A 19,451-nucleotide genomic window follows, 5' to 3' on the forward strand; every position below is an offset into this window, starting at 1 on the left:
GTTTGCTTGTTTTAATCAATTTTAAATCATGCTTTTTATTTGTTTTTGTTTCTAATGTCTCTGTAAAGCACCTTGTTGTTGAATTGTGCTATACAAATAAACTTGCCTTGCCTTGCCTTGCCAAATACTGAAACAAAGCCATTAATTCCTGTCAACCATATGTATCGTCTTTTGAAAAAATGTAGTGTCTGAACATGTTTGTAAGTAAATTATATTTCCAGGTGTGCCATCATCCTTCATCATATTTTCCTAGCAAGCTGATGAATATTTCTTGGTTCACTGAAATGAAAGCTAAGGAATATCTCTGTTGTTTAAATATTACGTAATACCTTTTCCAGTGATGCTGCATGCCATGTAAAGACCTGCAAATGAAACAATAAACAAAAATACACAGCATAGAATCCATTTTAATTTTACTTTTACAATTCCTTAGTGACAAAGATAGAATGTTTTTGGAAATTATTCATAATCTGCTAGTTTTTGTATGTGCTAGTGGTTCTCTAAGTCGAAGACAGTGGTTCTCAAACTGTGGGTAAGACAGCTAGGTTTAAAAAAATGAAGTGAAAGTAACATAAAAAAAACAAAAGTCAGGGAAAATACACAGAAGAAGAGCTTTTTGTTGCTTTGTGTGACTTTTAATCGAGTCATTTTCTATTTTAATCTTGTTTTCATCGTTGAGGTTTTAACAAAAAAAAAAGTAAGGTGTGGAGTGTGAACTTTTTTCGGTTTCTGAATGTGAACTTTTGTTTTGGCCTATGATGTATCAACAAAGCAGAACAAAAAATCTAAGAACCACGGGGGTGGTGAAACAGAAAGGTTTATCAAAGTTTCAAAAGCTAAAGTAATTTTTGTGTGCAGAGTTGTTCCCTTGATACAGCAAAGTCAATCATTTATTAATTATTCATCCATTTACAAATTAATATCATATCAGTTTGTTTAAAAGTATTTGATAAACACATTTCTACATTTTTTAAAAAAAAAACTAAACTGCAACCTGAAGTTATGGACTTCTGGCACATGCATGAGTCATCTCTGCTTAAAAAGCCCTGTTAGGAAACTCTTTTCCTGAGCTTTCCACACAGCTTTAAAGGGGAAGTGATGACTTAGAGTAATCTGTTTTTCTTTTCATGCAGACACCACAGTCAGCACATCGACTTGCACCATGAACAACACATACCAGCTGTCTTCTCAAGAGGAAATGGCCCCTTCACAGTTTGATGGTGGGACAGTGGTGTCGTGTGTGATCCTTGGTTTGTCCTTCCTGGCTGGAGCTCCTGGGAACCTGCTGGTGATCTGGACCATCCTGAGACATGTTGAAAAGCGCTCTCACACAGTGGTGATTATTCTACACCTGGCTGTTGCGGACCTGCTTGTCCTCATCACCCTGCCTCTGTGGATCTACTCTCTGGCCCACTCCTGGATATTTGGGGTGGTATCTTGCAAAGCCATGGTGTTCATGATCAACACGTGTATGTACAGCAGCGTTTTCCTCATCACCCTCATGAGCGTGGAGCGTTTTGTGGCTGTGCGATATCCCTTTGCTTCAGCTCACTGGAAGAGGAAACAAGCTCTAAATAAAGTACTGCTGGTTCTGTGGATTGCAGCACTCTTGTTCAGCATACCTGTCATCCCAACTCAGACTGTTGACAAAGATTCTGGTAAGGATAGCTGCCTGTACCGTGAATATACTTCGGTGACCCAGGAACTGGTGTGTGTCTTGTTAGAGACACTGGTTGGCTACATAATACCCTTCTCCATCCTTGTGGTCTGCTATGGCTGCCTCTGCAGCCGGATTACTCGGATGACTCTCAAATCCAAACGCAAGTCCACCATCCTGATCGCCAGTGTCGTGGTTGCATTTGGCATTTGCTGGACACCTCATCACATAGGAAATATCCTCTCGCTGATCATCCTGGGAACTGAAAACTCCTACAAGGATGTAGCAGAACATTTGGAAAACGTGAGGACCACTATGGTTTTTGTCACTGGAGCCATGGCCTTTATCAGCAGCACAGTTAACCCCATCCTCTACATGTTTGCAGCTCGCTCCTTCAGGAGCTCCCTCCGTGACACAGGCATCCAGAAGCTCTTCCGCCACATCTCGAGCACCTCCCCAGGTGAGGGCAACAGGGAGGTGTCCTATGTGTCCAAGAGACCCAGCAATCAGACCAGCACCTCTCATGTGCTATCTGAGTCAAAAGATCAAATAGGTGTGTTGATGACAATGTGTGAAAACAATCCATCTGGGCAGTGAAATTGAACAATGTCTGTTTGGTCTGTGTAGATACTCCTGTGTACTCAGTATTCTTTTTCTGAATAAAATAAATGTTGAAACACTGATGTTTATTTGTATGAAATTGCAACAAAAAATAACAAGTATATCTGTGCTACACTTGCCTAACTTAATAAATTACCAATTTTGCATGTTTGTATTGTGAATATATTTATAGAAATGCTATACGTTTTGTACTAAATGTCCATAATGACATGGGCCAAATAACCAATAAAAAATTCTTTATGTAAATAATGTCTCAGTTTTGTAAAATACAGTTTGTTTCAATTACTTTGTTGAGTCCATCAAAGAGAAAATAAATAAATAAATTCAAACCGCCTGTAAGTGTGGGATTATGATTAGACAAAGCACAGTGGTTGTTATTTCCTGTTATTGCATCTTTCATTTATTTATTTATATGACCACAAGGAGAACTTCATCAGAGATCTGTCTGGCTGCTTTAATATAAGGATTTGAACATTTGTAACCTTTTTGCCTCATTCTGTAACATTTCTTATAAACTTTTTAATCTGATAATATTTTATAAAGGTGTTCTTTTTTCAGCCATGGCAGATTAAAATTGACCTGATAGTCTACTTCAGACAATAGTCATGCTTTCAACTTCCTCTCGATGAGTAGATTGCCAAATGAAGACTAGCGTGTTTCCTTTGCTAAGCAGCAAAAAAGCGGAATCGTGCCCTGATGTTTGTCACATTTGCACATGTTGGGAGTGACAGAGTTCAACGTCCAGTTATTCACAGACATTTTTAAAGGCGCACATATTAACAAATTAGTCGTGTTAGTTGTAGTATTTTACGTTTATCTGTCCCCACAGCTGCACAGCAATAGTTCTGATTAATTTATCGGCCAGAAGATGGCAGTGGTTGCTCTGTACATTTGTACTTAAGGGGTGGCTGTTGTTCAAGAAGTAGGGCAGGTCACCTGCTAATCAGAAGGTTGGTGGTTTGAGCCCCGTCTGCTCCCGTTTGCATGCCAAATATCATTGGGCAAGATACTAACCCCAAGTTGCTCTCCAGATGGATGCTTTCTGATGCATCCATACGTGTGTGAATGTTAGATATAGAGGACTTACATAGGCAAAAGCAAAGGAATGAGGTGCTTGTATGATTGGGTGAATGAGGCAAGTTGTATAAAAGCACGTTGAGTGCTCAGTTACAGTGTTCATGATATGAATCTGTTGTGGGAACAGGAACCAAGCTTTTCCATTCTTTCTCCACTTTAGAAATACACATCTACAGAGTTTATTCATGGTTTAGCCCCCACAAGTCTTAATCTCAGCCATATACAGTGAATTCTGTGAATTAAGTCACTTAGCTTGTAAAACATCATATTTTGGCAAAGTCATTGAACAAACGCACCACAAAAACCTTCAATTATAGATGTGATTTCATTGTTTTAAGCCACACAGCTGGAAGAACTGCCATTCCAGTCTAATAATTTTCCTGTCTGTTTAAATATGAGATGAACAAGATCTGATGTGAGAGCATTCACATTTCACTTAATTGTTTGGGCATGAGTAAGTCAGAATTATTTTGAATATGACAGCGGAAAATTACAACGCTCAAAGGGTGTGACAAAACTGAGCTCACACTGGTAAGCATAGTTGACTTGCTTGACATTTTCTCACAGAATGAGGAAGCAACTTGTATATCATCATCAACAGTGTGGTATGTGCCTGCTGTTCCCATTGCCTTTCATAAGGCATATTACTGCATGCTTACCACATTTAAGTTAGGTTTTAAGTCTCTGCTATATAATAATATTGTGTAGTGTGAAGGTTTTTCCAAGAAAACCTGGCTTATACTAATAAAGCCGCTTGAACAAGCAGGGTTTTTTTTGCTATTCTTTTAAGTCATACTTACCTTACAGGACAAGACTTGCCACCTGGTACATCAGAGCCGCCAATCTCTTCCAAAAAATGTACACAGAAGTGTCAAAGGTTTTAGCGCTGGCTTTCTGGAAGCTCATCCACTTTACAGCCTATGATAAAAGTTATGCCAAAGCACATTATTTAGGAGGATATTTGGAGTGTGAATGTGACATGTTGTCTTTCTCAACTTTTTCACCAGTTACACCTGCTGAAAGGAGTTAGCTTGTGACTTTACTCTCCGGGTCAGTCTACATGCATAAGCATGCCCTCAGTATGATGTAATGAGGATAAATGTTCTTTGCTGTTGTGTTGAAATATCATTATATGTCTCAGATTTCAGCGTTTTCCAGAGTGTCCCTTAAGTAATCGGACTGGTTTGGCTGGAAATAGTGATTCGACATGAGAAAGGAGACACAAGGAATTACTCCTGAGATAGGGGAGATTTATTTTGAGTGAATGGACATGAAAAGGCAAAAAGCCTTGCATTCAATGCAGTTTGTTGGCCCATAGCAGGCAGAACAGGGAGTGTCAGTAGCAACAAAACCTTGGATTTCTGGGAACTGGGCCAAAGACTGGTGAAAACTTCACTGCTATTTTGAAGTACCATATTTTCTGGCGACAAATACTTTCTATTGACAGGTACATGCAGCGTATAACAATACAGTGGGATTTTAGAGGGAAGAATATGGATCACAAGCTGGAAATGTATAGTACATTGCTAATTCCACTGTTCTTTCTTGTGGTAGAAGTTCCAGGATGTGTCCTTTTGTTTTGTTCTTAATTTTTCCATTTGCCCTTTATTCATCCCTGCATTTACTACTACTGTTTACCCAAAACTACATTACAATTAAGAAGCCTACAGAAGCAATAAATCTTTCTTTTGCCTGAGTCAAATGCATGTTGTTCTGTACATAGATTTTTTTTTTGTGATCTCCATGTTTACAGGTTTTCATTCTGGAAGTGAAATAACATTATCTGAAGACAAGGAAGCAAACAGTGAAATGATAAGTGTGAATTTGTGTGCAGAAACACTTTCGTTGCATCAAAGTTCCACACTGGCATAAACATGTAGTGTCTGAACACCTTTTTAGAGAATAAACATGTTGGAGTATTTTCTGTCACCGTGCCCACTGAATTACAGCTGGAGCAGAAGTCCCTAACTAACTGTTCTTACCCTAGTCACGTTTGAGATCAAGTTTGACATGGGTTAAAGCAAATGTCTGGACAAGATGTGATCCAAATGGCCCAACACCTGGCACATAAAGGGGTTGTTTTTAGATTATATTTTTTGCAAATTCAGGTAGCACAAAACTAATTTTAATGGAAATGCACAGAGTTTGTCCCGCAGTTCAGTTTCTCTTTAATGTACCTTTATGTGCGTGTATGATTCTGTTCACTTCTTTTCCACTATCACCGTGAGACATCTGCAGGTTGCCCGGCGTGGTCTGCACAGCGTACGCATAAGCCTCATGGAGCGTCGCCCCGTTTTGTCTTCCACATACTTCCGGATTTAACAGCACCAATAAGCCAATGAGATCACAACACTCACCTCAGCGTCCCGCCCTCACCTTTGCGAACCAGCCAATAGAAGACGCCCCCGGGGCGACGCTCGAGCAAAGGCCTAGCCATACAGGTAACTCGGTGAAAAAAAAATAGTAAGGCGAGGAAGAAAAAAAAGAAAAAAAACCTCCGGGCTTGTTATGGCGTTCGTGTGAAGGAAACACGGATTTCCACCCTTCTTTACCAGTTAAACCAGTATCTCTGGATAGAACACACTCAAGTACTGCAACAGGTAGAGTCTCTGACCGCAAAGTCTTCCGTGGCTCCTCTGAAAATAATCTCCCCCTTTTTTTTCTTTCTCTCTCCGTTTATCTCAATTGAGTTTCCAGCTCTTTTGTTCGCTCTTCTTATCACTTGGAAAAGGTGAACCCTCGTGTTATTTTTTTTATTTTAATCTTTGCTTTAATTGTAGTTTTTACCCTTGTGGTCCCTGATGGCTTCGCACAGTGATACTCTGGTGGTGTTCTTTGGGGCAACAGCTGGTGAAAATGGGGGTAAACTGGGTTCGGATGAGAGGGAAATAATTCTCTTGGTGTGGCAAATTGTGGATCTACATGAGAAAAAGGTACGGACCTTTCTGACCCCTTCGTTCGTTGTACGGTTTCTTATGTATTCAGAGTGTTTGTGGCATAGAGTCTACCTGTAGAGTCTGACATTTAAATCAACATGGTGTGCTCTCTGAAACCGTGTGGAGCCCGCTTGTCTTGTTATGCTAGCTAACGCTACTACTGCCCGTCGTTAGCGCACCTTTTTAACAGGTGTGCGACCAAATTTAAAAAAAAAAAAAAAATAAAAAAAGCAGACAAAAATGGGGGGCAAACACACCTTTTTGGTTTAATATGTCAGCTTCTCGATGTAAACGACGCTTTATTGACAATTGAGTGCTTTTTTTTGCGACTGCATTGTCAATTCTGTTTTGTTTGTTTTTAAACAAGTCATTTCCTGTATGTGGGGGACCTTTAATTTGCTATAAGTTAGCATATTTTTTGTCATCAAACTGTATTCCTACGCCATGAAACGCTAAATGCTTTCACAGGTCGGGAAGCTTCATAAATGTTTTGTCAAGCCGGACACCTTGGAGCTGACAGACCAGTGTAAAGAGGAGACTGGGCTGACTGTGGACGACATCGTCAAAGCTGAGCCACTGGACAAAGTTCTGCAACAGGTTAGTCTCACTGGTCTTTTCAGGTGCATTGGGAAACTTGAAGTGATGCATACGGGTATGAAAACCACAGCAGCTGCTCATTTTGTGGGAAACCCAGAAGCTTATTAAACCCACAAAACTTTCTTTTGGCAGGTTTTTGCCTAGAGCGTGATGCGATATGACAAGCCTGACTGGGTATTAAGCTGTAAGCTAGAGTAAGAGTGTCAAATTTCCCACATGATCTTTTTGTTTTTTAAAAGTGGTGTTCCACCTGGTTGAGATGTGTCATTGGTTTAGCCCTGACAGTGAAACTCTGCTGATGGCTTGCAGGAGCTCAAGAGCTATGATGGGGCAGAGCCTCAGGCGTCTGGAGATGAGGAGTCGTCGCAGGTCTAGTCTTGCCCAGGCCTCATGTATGCTGTAGACATCTGGAAAGCAGAGTGTTTACCTGGGACCGCACCTCTGTTTTAGGCAGCAGCACAGACAGGAGGGTGGAAGCTTTCAGGTTGTGGGCTTCATCTTTAGCACCTGGTTACAACACTTCTTTATGACCAAGATGTAATTTTTCCTCCCTTGGTCCCCACTGTCTGGAGGTCTATGTTGGCAAAAGTGCTTATGTTGCCAAACATGTTTTTTGCAACCACCCTTGAAAGGAGTGTGTATTTACACTGCATGCAATATTCCTGCCCCTCCAGTAGTAGTACTTTAAAAACCTCTCATTATCACGGTGAAGCAATATGTTGGTGTTAATGTTTGTGCTGTTGTGGTCTGATTGCAGGTCTGTTTGGGTTTTAGCGTTCTTGTTTTTATTGCTTATTTAATTCCTTCTGAAATTTTGAAGCAGTGACGCTCCTGGGATTATTATACCCAGCGTGTAACATTCCACAGTTTTCATTTACATGCTGATGTACATTCAGGTCGCCCAAGACCTCAGCTTCAGCTACTCCAGCTTAGATTGTGTGCTGAACCTTCAAATATTAACCCAAGCAATCAGTTTGGTCTTTTCATACCTTTGTCTCACTGGTTGCGTTCTCTCTCTGCTCGTCACTCAGAGATAAGTGTTACCCTTGTTGATAGGGGGAAGAGAAGAAAACTGACATTTTTTCAGATATACAGTCTAGAAGCTGTTTGGCTCATGTTTAAAATTTAGAAGTGATGTCCTACTCCAACTTATAAGAATTGAGGGAAACGAGCAGTTGCCTTTTGTTTTCTTTTCCTTTTTTTAAAGTGGTGGGCTTATTGTATTGACCTGTGTGGTCAGAGCACCCAAGGACATGTGCTGCATTTCTTTTGTGAAAGATTGATCAAGGTAGAGAAGCCTGGAGAGATTAGCAGGACTGTTTAAAACTTTGCTCCCATACGTTTTGGTGCAATCTGCAAACCACTGTCAAAACTTCTATTTCTATCAGTCACTGTGTGTTAATTTTCCTACACAGAACAGACTGATATGTTTTGCATGATGCTTCACCATTGCATACAAAAAGCAGCACAGTTTTAAAAAAAAAAAAAAAAAAACCCCACAGGATGTACCGTACATCATTCTATTTCAAGGTGTAGAATAGATATAAGCATATGTAGGCATTTTTCAACCCTATGTTTGCAGCTCAGCAAAATTATTTTAACCTCCTATGTGGTTGGTGAGCTTTCAGTTTCCAGCAGTGCAGGTGCACTGGGTATAGAAACTTGTCACACTTGTCTTTTTTTCCTTCTTTTTTTTGATACCAAACAAATGTACCAGGCTGCTGTCAGAACAGGTTTGTGTGGAGCACGATAGTCCAAAAATATGTGTAGGTCACTGTAGCTGTAACACTTTTTACAGTATAGTTTGCATATCACACCTGCAGGCCACTCATGTTTTTCAGAATAAATTTGTATTTAGCTGTAACGAAGCTATTTCTGACTGTGAGGGTGTGGTTTTGTTCAGCTTGCAACTCAACGTGTAGCGTGTTTATGAAAAAATGTCATGTGATGTGAGACTGTATCTACATTACTGTGAAGCTGAAATATCACATTCGTATGCAGTCACGGCATATAGAAATGTTTCACCTGTTTCAGAAATGTATCCAGTAATTCAAGTTAATAACATTTGGTTCTCACTTACAAAGGCAGCCAAGTTGTGACATGCTTCTTATGATGAATCACACGAAAGTCTCGCACACAACCAGGATTTGAATATTTCAGCAAAAAGCCTTGTAAAGATGACAGATTTGTGCTAACACAAATAGTTATGCCAATTCATCATCACAGCTCTGTTACTTCTGCTGGGTGTGTCTAAATCAAACATGCCGTTAATTAGTATGTGAAAGGAAGACTGTTTATTACAACAACTGCAGAAGGAAGATATTGAATATATTTGGATCCACTGCAGATCCTACAGTGAGTTTTCAGTCTTCACAGTGCAAGAACAAATAGAATTTATGCTTCTTATTATGTTATGCGCCCTCACGGCTCGCACTGATTTGGAAGCCTGGTTTTGAACCCTTAAATTTTTGTTGGTGGCCATATTTGAACAAGACAATATAAAGCTAAGTTCAGCCAATACAAGCAAACTTGATTAGCAAGGCATTACATGTTGCAAATATAGGTACTATATTTGTGTGAAGTAACAGGTTTTTATTAAAATATAAACTTTTCAGCCACCTATACTAGAGGCAAACTTCTAGGACGGGCTTTACCGCACACAAAGCCTACTTGACATCTTAACTTCAGCAAAAATTGCATTAAAATGTTCCAAAAGGCAACAACACGCAAACAATCAAGAAGTCAAGTTTTGTGACTCGATTTAGCTGAGGTGAGGCCGGTCACTGACAGTATTCACCTTTCAGACCAAGTGGTCATGCTGTTAATAATTAATGTTTTAACCATTTTACAAATTAAACAGGTGAGGTATATAAAAATTCAAGGGAAACTGGCTGTAAAGTTTAAAATCAAATGTTTAAAGTCGGGCTTTATCTGTTTATTTATTCATTTCAAGTATTATTTCAGTTTTTCTATTTTATGTGTAATATGACAAAGTCTAAGCTGACAGGGGGAAGAAAATATAATAAAACGATGCAGCACAAATAGAAAAGCACAATGTGTTTCCAGCTGCTGCACCTGTAAGAAACAACAAAAGGAGGAAAAACACATACCTGGAACATAGAACACAAAAAATGGAAAGTTGGGCATTTTAACAGAAGTTAAAGACACTGATTTGCCTTCAGGGCAAGCCTTAAGTGGCCATTTAGGGGAATTGCACAAATTCGTGTGACGCTACTGCCTTGGCTTCATTTTCCAGCAAGCTGCCGAACAAATTGTGCTCTTGTAGCTAGTAGAGCTCATAGTAGGGCGATCACTTGTGAAGGAGGGCAAACTAGCTTACTGTTGTAAAACATTTCCCCTGTGATTTTTGGCCTATAGTTGCAAACAGTGTGAAGACCATGTCACGTGTTCGGTGGTGTAAGCGTGTTGAAAGTTTCCCAAAGATATTGCTCGGACACTCCCAGCCGCTCTTATCAGAGGTTGTTTCAGTCACCACCACCTTACCTCACCTCTACATACAAACAGTCCAGCTACAGTAGAGCGCAAACTCTGATAGGACTATGTTCAAAGGCCACTTCCTCCCACTTATCCATGAAAAGTGCTTTCAGAGGAGAGTGAGACACAAAGTTGCACCATTAATGTGCAAAACTAAACTAAAAGTAAACTTTTACTTTTAAAAACTACTTGTGAAAAAACATTTTAGCTGCAAAATTAAAAGTTGTTCAGAGCCTGAGAAGGTCTTTGAGGGTCATTCATGAGACTTTGTATGTTCAGAAGACTGAGTCACCAAAAGCGAACTCTAAAATTAAAAACTAAATTAAAACCAAGCATTTGACTGAGCAAATGAAAACTCAAGAGAAATGAGCAAAGCCATTCTGGAAACTGAATCTGAGCTAAAATTAAAAACAAAAAGTCAAAACAAAATAAAAATGAAAGCAATTAGAAATCGCAAAACTATAACATGTGCAACTTCAAACAAATATTTTTGGTTCATTCAAACAAAGATAAGTCTGCAGATTATAAAGGGGCATCACCAAACATCAACTGTGATATGGGTGATCACATCAGGATGGGGCGACCGTGGCTCAGGGGGTTGGGAATCGCATCTGTAACCGGAAGGTCGCCGGTTCGATCCCTGGACTCTCTGTCCTGGTCGTTGTGTCCTTGGGCAAGACACTTTACCCTACTTGCCTACTGGGGGGGCCGATATGGCAGCCTCGCTTCTGTCAGTCTGCCCCAGGGCAGCTGTGGCTACAACTGTAGCTGCCTCCACCAGTGTGTGAATGAATAGTGGTATTGTAAAGCGCTTTTGGTGCCTTGAAAAGCACTATATAAAATCCAATCTATTATTATTATTATTATTATTAATGAACAGCCATTTTTGACAGGTTTGCTAGTGAGGAATAATGAATTAACAGCGTTGTTAATTCAGAACTGGAGCTTGCTGCAGGCAGAATAAACACCAACAGTCCTGAGAAGAAAAAGACTTTAGCTAAATATTAAAAATAAAACCAGATAAATCTAGAAGCACTGGCCCTTTTTCAGTGGTCACTTTATGAGTTTGGCTCTTGTCTGTGATATCGCTGTTTGATTAATTTTCTGTTCTTCGTGTTTGCTCTTTTTAAACGTGGATTTTGACACTGTGGAGAAAGAGAGGGTGTGTCTCTACATCCTCTATAGCTTTTCTCTCAGTAATCCGGCTTTAGACAAAAGCAAAGGTGGAGCTGCATGAATGGCTGTGAGCAAATATTAGTGCTGTTATCGCTGTACACATGAAATAGAAACTAATTTTAAGTCCATACATATTGCACTAAGCTGATCTCTATAACTTTTTGTCTTTATCTTTTTTTTAAAATAAGTATACATAAACTGAATCACTCACACACACCTGAAGTAAAAAGTAACTTGCAAAAATGATGCTTTGCATCTTTGGGGGAGTTCAGCGGTCGTGGATTTAAGTTGCATAACTGTCTTTTCCTTTTGCATTTGCAGCCTATTTTGAGTGTAATGATTAATGCATTGACTGAAGAGGGTTTTCATCTTGATGAACAATGAATAGTAGAGTTACTTTTCATGTGGTTTGCATATCACCTGTAAACCACTATCTTTAACACAACTCTGGGAATGGTTACGTAAATTGTTTGTGTATGTTTTTGCTAATTAGGTTGTGCATTTGTTTCATTCATAGCTGAGCATGTGGTTTCTCCAATGTTGCAATGACTCCTTTAATAAAAACTCTTACATGTTTCTGTCCATCCATCCTAAAACCCCTCTAATCTAACCCCGAAGCATTTCTTTCCTTGTTAGTAGATGCTGCCAAAAAGCAGGTATGGTTCAAAGATGATTTTGAGTGTTCTGGGTTTTCTTGTTTATTTGTTAATGCTATTCTCCAATAAGTGTTCTGTTTTGCTTATGGTGATATTATCTGGAGCTACAGGTCCCTGAAAGTTGGTTGGAGTCTGTTTCAAGTTTGCACATGAGTTAAAGCAGGGGTCTTGAGAAAACTTGCCATTACGTTGACATTGTACCTATTTTGCAAGCTGCAAAGCCACAAACTGCTTTTAGAGAGGAGCCAAGCACTGCCTCTTTATTCAGCTCTGACCTTTATTTTTCCTCTAATTCACCAGTTTTCTTTCCAAATTATTTTCCACAAGTATCCTAACTTTAAGAAGCCTAATGCTACCAACAGCAGCTTGCTATAAATCAAATGCTGTGTCAACAATAAGTGAACTCCCAGCTTTATGAAGCAGCATGAAATGGTGGGAAGCCAAAGAAAGTTTGTGAAACATTTAAAGGGGGCCAGAGGGGCCAATGGCGCGATATGGCAGCCTCGCTTCTGTCAGTCTGCCCCAGGGCAGCTGTGGCTACAACCATAGCTTGCCTCTACCAGTGTGTGAATGCGAGAGTGAATGAATAGTGGCATTGTAAAGCGCTTTGGGTGCCTTGAAAAGCGCTATATAAATCCAATCCATTATTATTATTATTATTATTATTATTATTATTATTATTATTATTATTATTATTATTATTATTAAATGTTTTTCTCATAATATGGTGGCCAAAACGGTATGAAAATGTGATGGAAAATTTGATTGCAACTTTTTTGCAAGTGATTTGTTTTTCTGTACAAGAGGTGTCCTTCATTGGCAGTTAACTGCTGCCAATACAGGTTGACAAAATACAAGGAAGGGGGCTCAATAAATGTTGTAGTTACAAATAAGCATGGCTATGTGGGAGGTGATGGTATTTGGGACTGGGTGGCGAGGCCATCAGTGTTTATGCAAAGTGGAGACCAGCAGGTTTGACTTGTATGGGTTGGGATTTTAACTCGTCTGGCTGCTACTGTACAAAGAGAAAACTGTGGTGCTGGTGATCAGTGCTGTAATAATTCCTCCCTTTTGTCTGCACCCTCCCTCACTGGGCAAACACTGAAACCTGTTAGACGAGCGTCGCTTGTAATGAGGAGACAAATGTCAAACACAACACCACCTTCACTTTTCTGTCTTTAGATCTCAAGTACACTAACAGATTCTCATTTGTACACCGTAGGTGACGCAAGTGGAATGATTTTAAGTCCCACTTTATTTTGGATTACTTCCCATTAGCTTTTCTTCTCTCTTGCTCTTTAAAATATACTTTTAGGCAATTTAAATATGGTGCCATTTCAATCACAGTTCTGCTTTTTTTTTGTGTGAAGGATAAAAATACTCCAGTCAGTCTTAAAGTGGCCTTTCTCCTTCCTCTCTCTGTATCTGTGCAGTTCCAGCAGTCAGTGTCATCAGAAGTAAAATGCCTTGGCAGGACCACGTACACACTTTGTGTGGACAGTCCCCTTGTCATTCGTCAGGCCCTCCACCCAGAAGCTTCCAAAAAGGTGATTATTTCACTCCATTGTTCCATAAACTGGAGACACATAGAGAGTAACATATAAAAATATAGGATTTTAGAAATATTTCCAGTATTTTTTTTTTTAATATTTGAAACAAGTCTTATGAATCATGACTCAATAGTAGAAACTACATTTTCCCTTTGATTACTTCAGTTCAGTTTTATTATAGTTTGTAATAAATTGGCATGCACTGATTTCGTATTACTAACTAATTATAGCCATTTGACTTACATTTACCTCCTATTCAGTAGTACAGTGTGATGCTAGTGTGCACATACCCTCTCCATCCAAATTCTCTCCTCTTCAGCTGCTTGTTTATTAGCATCCTGCTGTATCCAGTTTCCATATCAGATTTCCAAACCCTCATTTTGCTGCACTAAGTAACTTTCTTTTTGTTTGTTCCTATCCAGAATCTGGTCCTACCTGAAATATTCTTTTCATTTGTGGATGTGAGAAAGGAGTTTCACAAATGCTGCCCAAATGCTGGCCTTGCGCAGAAGCTCACACTCACCTCGATGTTGGAATGTATCCTTTGCTAGCCTGTCGTGGCTCAAGAGTTGGCAGTTCGTCTTGTAATTGGAAGGTTGCCAATTCGAGCCCTGGCTCGGACAGTTTCAGTCGTTGTGTCCTTGGTCAAGACACTTCACCCGTTGCATACGGGTGGTGGTCAGAGGGCCCGGTGGCGCCAGTGTCCGGCAGCCTCGTCTCTATCAGTGCGCCCCAGGGCAGCTGTGCCTACAATGTAGCTTGCCATCACCAAGAGTGTGTGTGAATGGGTTAATGAATGTAGTGTAAAGCCCTTTGGGGGGTCCTTAGGGACTAAGTAAAGCGCTATACAAATACAGGCCATTTATCATTTACCATGTCCACTGAAATAGGACATTTTATAATCCTAAATAATCCTGACAAATAACAGTCGTAATAACAGAGTGTTTATACTTTTCTGAAATACTATATAATAGTTTAGCAAGTAAAAGGTAGTAAAATATCAACATGTAGTCAGAATAAAAACTGGGATGCAGCCTTAACTCTGTGTGCAGATGTTGGTCTCCCTGCTGTGTCAGAGGAGTCGATAGGGGTGAGGGAGGTGAGGAGCATGGTGCAGCTGACGCTCTGCATACTGGCTGAGCCCCACAGTAAGTAATGACAGGCCTTCTATCTCAAGTAACCTCACACTGAACAAGATGCTTAATACCTAGTAGCTGAAACTAAATTAGGCACAGAAAGAAGACAAACTGACCGATGGGGAGAGCAGTGAAGTGATCAAGGAGACCGTACTTTGTGTTAACACACTATGACTACCTTTGATATAATCAGAACTGTGTCTTTGCATTAGCCCACAGCAGGAAGAATATGGAAACTGGAAGCCCTCATGTTTATACAACAAACATTTAACCATGTTAATGTACAAAGTGGAATTTTGTCATTTAATTTCTAACACTGAAATTACACACTAGCTAAATAGTCAAAGGAGAATGCTACAGTTAAGGTTTTAACATCCTTTTTTTTCTTCACATGGTTACTGATTTTATCCACGTGAACATACAGGTTCATATTCATACGATTACATGTTCAAAAAATACAAATGGCCATACTGACTGAAGAAAAATAACTTTAAATGCAGAAATAATCGTGTCATCTGAGCTAAAGATGTTATGACGAGTGAGCCTCTGTTCTTTTCTTTGAATTATCTCAACTACTAAACATACACCACACATGGGGAAGAAAGTAAAAGAGTGACTGTGATAGTTGGTTAATGATTAAACCGTGCCTTGATTATATTATTTCTATTTAAGGAACAAGTACTACTATTTATTTATTTATTTAATTTTTTTATTGTGACCCACTGTCAAAATGCGTGTTACAAAGTAGCACTTGTTTGTCAAAAGTTTTGTACATACAAGTAAAGTGAGGCAACATATGTAACAATGAAAACATGTCAAACTTTAAACTGAGCCAGAGCGCTCCGACTCTATCACTGTTATCACAGCCAAGTGTATTTCTGGGTATTACAAGTTTGTGTTGTGCTCCTCTCTACATGACAGGGAGCGTTGGACGTGCGTAAGCCAAAAACACATCCCATAATATAATGCTGTTTTGCTTTTGCTTTTTTTAGATCACAAATTCTCCTGTGTTGAAACAGTGAACTACAAGTTTGACTCAGGCACATGGTATGTATCGACCTTCAACACAAATATTATCTCAGTCCATCTCTGTGTAGTTTCTTGCCACACCTGCAGCCAGGCAGTGCTGTTTAGTCTGACAACCCCCCTCGACCACATTCGGGTCTCAGACCTCTCCGGCTCTTAGCATTGATTACAGCAACAAGGAAACCACAGGTGTGTTATTAAACCTGTCCAACTTTGCCATCAAGTGCTTACCAGGATATCTTATAGCAGAGCGCCAAATCCTGCTGTTCTCAGAAAACCAAAAGCCTCTCACCTCGACAACCTTCTGACATTTAATCATGGGAGTGTGTTACTGTGTTTAGCACTTACTCTGAGTGGCCTCTTGTCTACTCGATCTGTTTAAACGCAACAAGAATCAAGGTTTTTCTGTTTGTTTTCCCTAAATCCCAGTCATTTCCAACAAGGCTTTGAATATTCTGCACACATTATTTTATTTATATATATATATATAAATAAACTATTAATAGTTTTATTTATTTAAATTTTCCCCACATGGTGTTTGGTGCAGCAGTAAGACTGAGCCGGTGGACAGTGAGGCTGTGATCAGAGCACGAGGGCTTCCATGGCAGTCCTCAGACCAAGACATTGCTCGCTTCTTTAAAGGCCTCAACATCGCCAAGTACGTTGGATTTTGTGCTCATCTATCAAAATGTCTTTGGAGCCTTTAACATGTTAGTCACAGAATTTGTCAACGTTTGCAGTTAGGGGAACTTTATTCTGTTACTCTTTCCTTTAAAATACTTTCCAGATTATGAAATGCTTTTAAAGCCCAATGGAAACCTGACCTTGTTGAAACAATTGCTGTGTCCAAGTACAGCCTAATCTTTGCTAGTCATCTTTTTAACATCCACTGCTACACTGTGATTTTTCTAGAAAATGATTTCTAGAAATATTTCTGGTATTATGCTTTTTCTGTCTGAGAGTCTGACATGCTATGCCTTCACAATATACTGGCAGCAGCCAATCTGTTCACACAGAGCTAAAAGACTGGAGGCATAACAGATGTTATATTAACTGCCAGATTACAAAATGCTAGTTTTGCCAAATTAATGACTTAGTCAGGCTTTGTTAGAGTTTTTGATGGCGATGATATGAAAAGACAGTCACGGTGGTAGAAATTTAAGATGGAGAAGATTTTGTTTGAGAACCCAGCAGATATAGGTAATTGTCCCTTGCATTCATTTATCGGTGCCCTTGTGTTTCAGGGGTGGTGTGGCACTGTGTCTTAATGCTCAAGGCAGGAGGAATGGCGAGGCCTTAGTTCGCTTCATCAACTCTGAACACCGAGACCTGGCATTGGAGCGCCACAAACACCACATGGGCAGCCGCTACATTGAGGTGAGGTTCTCTCAGTTCAATTGTGGCTCCATGGTGTAGTTTTTTTGGGGGGGGGATTTAAAAAAAAAAAAAAATCTGCTTAGAGTCCTCTTTTGATGTCATTAAGAAGTCGAGCTGAATGTGAGATTTAATCAAATTAATACCATCAGTTTTATGAAGGAGTTTTGTGACGTGATTTTTCTTCTTTCCTTGCTTAAAAGTTGGGTGATTGACGTGTCTATTTGATGTTTGCCTGAAATCGTAGTCACATATTCATATTAAGTTTTCATTTCGTGTTTTTCAGGTCTACAAGGCCACAGGAGAGGAATTCCTCAAGATTGCTGGAGGTCAGATTTCAGGGTTTTTTCTCTTTCTTTTTCTCCTCTCACCTGACCATGATTACATGGTCATACTGAAAGACTTTCTCAGTGTGAGGTAGCATTTTGTTTCATGGATTTCCTGCACTTTTGAAAAAGGAAAAAAAAACCACCCTCTCGCATCTGTAAAAGTTCACCACTTTGCTCTCTTAAAAGGAGGAGAGAAATCTCCTCTGTGCTCTAACTCTCCTGTTACCTGTGTGTTTGCCTCATCCCAGTGGCTCCCTTATCTCAGACTAATGAAAGGCGCTTTGTGAGGTGTATCCCCCACAGCCCCCATCCCTTGCTAATCTCCCCTTCCCTAGGCCAACCCCTCTGAGGCCACTTGGAAAGAAATTTTATTCTGGGCTAACAGCAGTTCACCTGTTCTGTTCAGTTTAGCCTCCGGCTCCATTCCCCCTGAGGGAAAGAGGGCTGTCGCCCAGTAAAAGGACCAACTCGGTGCTAACACAAAATGGGTGTGAAGAGACAAAGGCATGGCCCGGGGCCTGAGAGGAAGCCAGTAGTAACACAAGGGTAAAGATAGCAGTCAAAAGAAGCACAGCCGCTTGCAGCAGAGAACTTACACTGGCTGCTTGTTGGACCCTGGACTTTAGTCAGTGGGTTAAGAATCAATACATATCGATAGCACAGTGAACTTTAAGCAAACAGTGGAGAAGCAGACACAATGCATGATAAATGAAAGCAGTAAACATGTAAACAGATGTGTAGATTAAATTGTTTCATTGTTTTGGATGTAAAGCTTGAAATTGAAAGATCTAACATTTTTCCATCCTCTGCAAAAATACCTTTAGGCTGCCGATCTGAGTTTACTGAGTAAAGGTGGAAGAAACAGGATCAATAAAGAAGAAATATTAAAGCCATTGAACCAAAAATTATATTAACCTGATCACATATCATATAAAATTAATATCTGGAGATGAGTCATTTAAATTCTTGATCTGATTAGTTGTGAAGTTTCTTTTTTTTCTATGTACTTTTATACTTTCTGCATTTGTTACTGCACATTTTATAAATCTTACTGTTTATAATTGACTTTGTGGTGGAACAAGACCATTTGTGTCTGTAAACCTTCTCTTTAAAGGCTGATCCAAGTAAATATAGCCTCTTTTTGCTGTTTTTGTCTCACACCCAAACTGATCTTGCCTGGAAGCACACCAAATGAGGGACACAATTTACAGAAACTGTAAACCAAAGAGAAAAATTTAACTTGGTTAAGTTAAATGTGCCCGTGGGCAACGCTGGTCACAAGTGTCAGGCTGGGCAGCCTCCTTAACAATTAACTTAATTTAATAAGATGTATGTAATTGTAACCTCATCTGTTTATCTTTAATGATCTTTTATTAACCAGTATCACAATTTCAAGCAGCTTAAGAGTTGTTCCTTAATATTTGCTGTTTTCTCCAGTTTTGAATTAAATTTAAATTCTCAACATTAAATGGGTAACCAAATTTTAATATTCCTAGAGACCACTTTTTTGGCTTTCTCCAGGTTCGTAACTTCGTTCATTCTAGAATTCCACAGTCTTCAGAAATAGTTATATATGATGATATTGAGACATTTCTTATTAAGTGAAAAGACAGAACTCATTTTATCTCAGCTTTTTACTCTCTCCTATATACTCTTAGTAGCAACACACTGAGCGCTATTTATAAATGGGAGAGAGATCTTAATAGTCAATATACCGAAGAGGAGTGGAAAGGAGCCATTAACATGAGTAGTTCCACTTTTACTTGTAACCGCTTGCGAGAAACCCAATACAAAATCATACATCGCCTTTATATAGCTCCT

General features: G+C 39.5%; 2 protein-coding genes across 4 annotated transcripts in view; both read left to right on the top strand.

Moving 5' to 3' along the window:
- Window positions 1–1,090: 1,090 nt before the first annotated feature.
- LOC102206679 (leukotriene B4 receptor 1) lies at window positions 1,091–2,524 on the top strand. The gene has a single exon (XM_005733346.2). It carries the CDS (start codon window positions 1,163–1,165, stop codon window positions 2,252–2,254), a length of 1,092 nt encoding a protein of 363 aa, XP_005733403.1. The 5' UTR covers window positions 1,091–1,162; the 3' UTR covers window positions 2,255–2,524.
- A 3,299-nt stretch (window positions 2,525–5,823) lies between these two features.
- The window catches only part of esrp2 (epithelial splicing regulatory protein 2), a 23,442-nt gene continuing 9,814 nt past the window's right edge, over window positions 5,824–19,451 (top strand). For 2 of the 3 annotated variants that reach the window (XM_005733347.2, XM_005733349.2), the window contains exons 1-9: window positions 5,887–6,288; window positions 6,760–6,888; window positions 13,649–13,762; window positions 14,188–14,302; window positions 14,818–14,913; window positions 15,894–15,948; window positions 16,475–16,585; window positions 17,172–17,304; window positions 17,588–17,630. In XM_005733347.2, coding sequence (XP_005733404.1) covers window positions 6,157–6,288; window positions 6,760–6,888; window positions 13,649–13,762; window positions 14,188–14,302; window positions 14,818–14,913; window positions 15,894–15,948; window positions 16,475–16,585; window positions 17,172–17,304; window positions 17,588–17,630 — 928 coding nt within the window. In that variant the 5' untranslated portion in view covers window positions 5,887–6,156. Of the gene's footprint in view, window positions 6,289–6,759; window positions 6,889–13,648; window positions 13,763–14,187; window positions 14,303–14,817; window positions 14,914–15,893; window positions 15,949–16,474; window positions 16,586–17,171; window positions 17,305–17,587; window positions 17,631–19,451 lie in introns of all 3 variants that reach the window. The other variant, XM_005733350.1, reaches the window with a different exon arrangement.

Source organism: Pundamilia nyererei, unplaced genomic scaffold, assembly GCF_000239375.1.
Source record: "Pundamilia nyererei isolate P.nyererei 1_Seehausen unplaced genomic scaffold, PunNye1.0 scaffold00051, whole genome shotgun sequence".
In the NCBI taxonomy this organism is placed as follows: Eukaryota; Metazoa; Chordata; class Actinopteri; order Cichliformes; family Cichlidae; genus Pundamilia; species Pundamilia nyererei.